This window comes from Notothenia coriiceps, unplaced genomic scaffold (genome assembly GCF_000735185.1).
Source record: "Notothenia coriiceps isolate Sejong01 unplaced genomic scaffold, NC01 NC01_scaffold00012411, whole genome shotgun sequence".
Taxonomy (NCBI): domain Eukaryota; kingdom Metazoa; phylum Chordata; class Actinopteri; order Perciformes; family Nototheniidae; genus Notothenia; species Notothenia coriiceps.
Genome location: NW_011345112.1, coordinates 98529 through 104276, shown reverse-complemented (window position 1 = coordinate 104276; position 5748 = coordinate 98529). Strand labels below are relative to the sequence as shown.

Below are 5748 nucleotides of genomic sequence, written 5' to 3'. Positions count from 1 at the left end.
CCACACGCTGCGTCTCACTCCGAATCTCATCATGAGGCGCGTACACGCTCAGGGGATGGATGGAGGTGTGTGCAGTGCTGCCCACATGAGGCGTTATAAACGGCGCTCATGGGTTATTATGACCGTGTGTAGGAGGCGTATCTCGGACGGAGGAATGCCGCGAGCTCTGTAGTTTATTAACCAACAGGTTAAAACCAGGCTTCTGCAGCGAGCCCTGTTGTCTACTTAATCAACAGATTAGTGGCAGCCGGCTTAATTACCGGCTCTGCATCCTCGGAGGCTCTCGCGGAGCAGACCAGGAGCGGGGGAGCCTCACTCCCCTTTGACTCGCCGCCGGGAGACCCTGTCTCTGGGGTGGCGGGGGAGCGGACGTGGGACGGAGCCCCTGCAGCTGCCGAAGGGCGAGTCTGACGCCGAGGCGGTTGCTGTGGGCGTCTCTCCGCTTGCGGCCTCCTGTGGCCGGCGTGGACGCCGCGGCTGCTGCGGGCGTTGGTGCCGCTGTGGGCGCTCAGCAGGCTGGAGCCAGCTGACATGCTGGCGAATGCCGTCCGCCTGTTCCGCGGCCGTCTTCATGGACTCCACCATGGCGTGGAACTGGGGTCCTAACAGCCCGTACGGGCTGATTGGAGCGTCCAGTAGCACTTTTCTGGCCGTCTCCGTAACAGACGCCTGCTGCAGGTGGCGCTGGATCTGTGTCACCCACGCGGAAATCCTCGCCTGGGAGACAGCGATGGACGCGCACAGAGTGAGCGCCGTGCTGGCCGCCTTGCTGATTTCCTCTGCCTCGGTGGTGGACCGCTCTACCAGTGTCACCACCGAGTTGGAGAGCAGCGCGATGATATTCGCCGCCGCCTGAAAGGCACACTGGTGCACCCGGGTCGGCCTGGCGGGCGACATACTCTCTGGGGGAGCTCAACGTAGGGCGCCGTCCTGTGGCGACGGAGAAGGGGACCGCATGCTCGGCCGCCAAACCAGCCCCCTGCTCCGACTCTGTCTCCCCCGTCCGGGGGAGAGGAGGGAGGGGAGAACCGCACGGTGAACCATGGAGGGAGACGGGGTAGGAGTCGTCCGACTCCTGCCCGGCACTCGGCTCCAGGGACATGCTGCCGTCCACGTGCTCTGGACGGGCCAATCGTCCTCGTCGGCCGCAGCAGCTAGAGCATCCGCTCTTCGCTTCCTGTCGGCTGATGGGAGACGGGCACAATGTGAGCAAGCGACCTGCTGGCTGAGAGCCGCGTCCGCGTGCTCTGGCCCCAGGCAGGATTCGCACATTGCGTGCTGGTCATAGCTCATGATATATCCTGAGCCACATGAGGGACAATTTCGGACGCAGTTGTTGCTCATGATGTTTAATGGTTCTGTGCTTCAGTAACTGCCGAGGTTTGCTGAAGAAAAGAGGGAGCAGATTGCCGGGCCTCCTTCCTATTTATACCGGAAGGAGGCCCGAGGGCGGGGCCCACCTTGCGGGTGGGCGTGGACTACAAGTGTTTCAGTGCTGCGCGGGTGCGCAGGGGAATTACCCAATAGCGATAGCCTTAGAGGGCGAAGCCATATACGAAAAAGAACAGCGGGGGAATGTTTTTCAAAAAGAATATTTATGCATTTTTCCTTCATGTGGAGGTTGATCCATGCACTATAGAAAATATGAATTTCAGCAAGAATAATATAGTCGAAGAGAAGGCATCCCATGGGGAAGAAATGCTGTGAGATCAATCGTGGCTACACCTCTTTCATTCTCAGGAGAGTTTGCCTATGCCATGTGGATATAAATGATTGCTCATCCACCCAAAGTCAGAAGAGTAAAAGAAAGCTGAGAGGGGATGCAAACTCTAATATGTTTTCCCTTTCTGCACTTTACTAGATTTCTTCTGAATAGGCCGGTTATTGACAAAGCCATTAAAAAGCTTCTATGTGCAGCTACGACCGCAGAACATTTTGTACCAATTAAGCTAAATGATGCTGAACAGTGAGCACAGCAGTTATGGCTGTTTACACCTACACACATCATAGGAGATGCCCACCAAGCACCAGCAAAAAAAGGTAGTCTCTTATGTACCTTCATCTTGCAACCTTTTCCAGATGTTTGAATAAAAAAAAACATAACAAATTATGCTTTTAACACAAATATAAAGCTACCAAGCTCTCCTTTTTCTCTTCTGCAGCAATCACACTACCGTGAAATGCCCATTTCATGAGAAAACAGCACTTCAATCTTCAATTCAAACATCAGTAAATCTGTCTTTAGCATAGAGCAAAATCGACTAAAATCACTGCAGCGCCTCAGTGAAAAAACTGAAAGTCGACATTCTCAGAATAAAAGAACACTTAGTGAAGCTTTAACTTTACACCTTTAATCCCACACTTGAGCGCTTATCTTTTCCAAGTAGTGGGCAGAATCAAGTTATTGCAACGCTTGTTCCTTTTTCTGACTGAAGTATGAGCTTTGACAGCATCCTGGAGACTCAAGAGCCCATCAAACAGACACTCTCATATGTTAGGTTCTGCTTCAATGAGCCAGATAACACTGTGTGTGTGTGTGTGTGTGTGTGTGTGTGTGTGTGTGTGTGTGTGTGTGTGTGTGTGTGTGTGTGTGTGTGTGTGTGTGTGTGTGTGTGTGTGTATGAGTGTCTGTGTGTGTCTGTGTGATGTAACTGTACATGGCCAAAACTATTTTGCAACTTCGGTGTGCAGAGGTACAAGCGTAAGGCTGGTGCCTAAGGTGCCACATTCAAGTTAAGAAATTCCAATTTAATGCCAAAATATTAATTAAGGTTTGCACTTTGCAGGCACTTGAAGGCCAATAATCAGAAAAAACAAGCAAAAACATGTATTCCAACTCAAGGATGAGCTCTAACAGAAATGGAGTTCAACACCCCACTGAACAGATGCACTGATCTGTCAAGGTCTGCTAGGAAGAACCAGGTGAGCTGTCAGGCTAAGTGTGTGTGTGTGTGTGTGTGTGTGTGTGTGTGTGTGTGTGTGTGTGTGTGTGTGTGTGTGTGTGTGTGTGTGTGTGTGTGTGTGTGTGTGTGTGTGTTCCTGATTAGTAAGCTCTTACAGCTGGAGGTGACAGAGTACGTGCTACAGGCTGCTACAGTTGACAGCTCCTACATTTTACAGTACAGTAACCAATTGCAAATGAGCACAGGCACAACAAAAGTGTATTCCTCTGTAGTCTCCGATAAACTTTAGCTTTTAAGGCTAAAGTTCTCCTTCTAAAACCAGTCAACTGAAAGCCCACATTTTCACCAACAGACAGGCACTAACATTTTGTTCTGAAATAAAGTTGGAGAGTTGTGAATGAGGCCTGAATTGATTTATTATTGAGAATTATCCAAGTGTATACACAGATTCCACATTTCTTACACCCAGGCCACCATCTGGTAAAGGAGCTGATGCAGTTTTTTGGTTAGCAAGTGTTATTTTGCGTTTGTATGTAGTTTCAAGCTAAAATGGTCATCAACATTTCTTTATGCCTCTGAAGGCTTTGTGCAGGAGGTAATGATACATTGACGATGCCTAAAAAGCAAACATCTTAACATTTATATGCATTGGAAAAGCATTGCATGCAAAAAGTGTAATGTATTTTCAAAAGCCTTAAAAAAAGGAAATTAGTTGTCAAAGAGTAAAAAACTACTTCTCTTACCGATAGTGGTGATAACAGTCCCAGCAAAGAAAAAGGAAGAACTGATGTCCCAGAGGCTCGTCTGATTAAAGGCATTTCCTGTGGGGTTCACACCTGCCCGGACTGCTGAAACCACTTGCTGGAGTGGAAAGATAAAAGGAAACAAAAGTTAGTACGTAATGCACTTTCTCCCAGTGGGAGTGTGCTGCGAGGAGGCTGATTAGAAAATAACTGGTGTGCATCAATTTTCTCGGGGAATGGAGATGACAGCCAAGATAAACATCCAACCAAAGCCAATTAAGAGTTGTGAGAAACAATAAGATCATCTGTCAAATAAAAAAAAAAAGCACAATAAAAATCAAAATAGCTGCACATTTGAAGCAAAGCATGTAACAGTTATATTGCTATGGACGGATTAAAATGAGGGTCTTTAAGATTTGGTGCTTTGAACATATGTTTTATTCCAACCATTACTTTAAAATGATTTCCCAAAATGTACAATTACTGCAGCACACGTGCATAGTCAGTCTATTTTTCTACAAAGTCATTTAATTATCCTTTTAACACATGCACAAAAAATACTGAATGTAATTTAATCAGTTCACAAATCTTGTCACCATCATTGTGTCATTTAAATTCATGATCTAACCCAGCGTGGTTGCATGGAACATGTTCAGAAAATGGAAATCCAGCACTCAGGCTGCAGGGTCTAGATTGAGCATTTTAACATCATGAGATGACTGATGGTGTGATTTTGAGAAGCTTTGTGACCGTTGCTATGATGGGATATCTGGGTCAGTGTTGGGTTTATCAGTCTTGTCCAGGTGATTGGTTGACTAAGTGTGTGTATGTGGGAGACACAAGGTTTTAAAAGTGTCACAACAGAGTGTGACGAGCTGTTTAGACACCAGCCAGCCAGCTGTACAGGAAGCAGGTCAGCAGAGTGTTTCCCCACTCAGTGCTGCACTCGCATGACAGGAGACAAGAGGGGAGTGAAGCCAAAAGCTGGAAGGGAAACACACCACTGCACCACTTTTCACACCCACCATCACCTAAAGATAGACGTGAGGAGCAGCGAAGAGCCACACACTAAAAGATATGCTGCCATACAGATACACTGGAGTGTTAACAGAGACTTTATAACAGTCTGTTGCGATAATATAAATAGTCTGGCTCACTACATTACCTATAGCAGTAACTGAGAATGACTTCTTGAGCCAAGGGGTCTGTCAGGGACAAGCAGTAAGCCGGAAACAGGACAGAGGAGTTGTTTAAATAAACTGGGTTTTTATTTATCCAAAATAAAACCCAAAGAAAACGTTATAAACCAAGAATCTCTAATAACTAGGCCTATAATACAGGTCAACAGAAAATAAACATGACATCAACTTAACAGGTGTTAAAGGTGGGGTAGGTAAGTTTCAGAAACCGGCTCGAGTGCACTAAAATGTGAAAGTACACAGCCAAAAGGAATCCGCCCCTTCCTTGGTGAAATTGGCCGCCTGTTGCTGGCGAGTCATAGGCTTGTTTGAGCCAAGCGAGACCTGCGCAGACCTGCGCAGTTGCGATCAACGTCTTGCTAGTGCGTTGCATGATGGTTAGTCATTTTTGTCCGACTTGCTCTGGAGGCTCGCTCACATGAGACGTTGAAATCTCGCCGGACAAAGACGCCCGCAGCCTTGAGACCGAGGCGGCGCAGTTCCTCTCCACAGGCTGCGGAAGCGAAATGCTTGATGGGAAACGACTCGCTGGTATCTCGAGCTGAGCGCTCATTGGTGGTTTTTACCCCGTGCTGCTGGCTTGGCAAAAGTTTGTTGTTGTTTGGTGTCAGTTTTACGTCGCCACTTCCATTCACATTTTTCATCATTGTTCCACAATATTTATCATCATGAAATTAATATCTATATATTTTATACTATACTTGCACTGCTTACCGTTTTCATACTTTATATATCTTAGCATATTCATACACACTGTTCACAGGCTAATGTGTATATCTAGTTTATTCATACCCCTCCTCACTGTTTATTCATCATTCACTTCATTCTATCTTTTATTCTGTAGATCAGGGGTCGGCAACCCCTGGCACGCGTGCCAGCATTGGCACGCGGCACCGTAACCAG

The 5748-nt window shown here is 47.2% G+C and overlaps 1 protein-coding gene across 3 annotated transcripts in view; it reads right to left on the bottom strand.

Annotated features, from left to right (window-relative positions):
• The window catches only part of LOC104947338 (potassium channel subfamily K member 2), a 35182-nt gene that overhangs the window by 19435 nt on the left and 9999 nt on the right, over positions 1 to 5748 (bottom strand). For all 3 annotated transcript variants that reach the window (XM_010773324.1, XM_010773325.1, XM_010773323.1), the window contains exon 3: positions 3647 to 3764. In XM_010773324.1, the coding sequence (XP_010771626.1) occupies positions 3647 to 3764 (118 nt within the window). The remainder of the gene's footprint in view (positions 1 to 3646; positions 3765 to 5748) is intronic.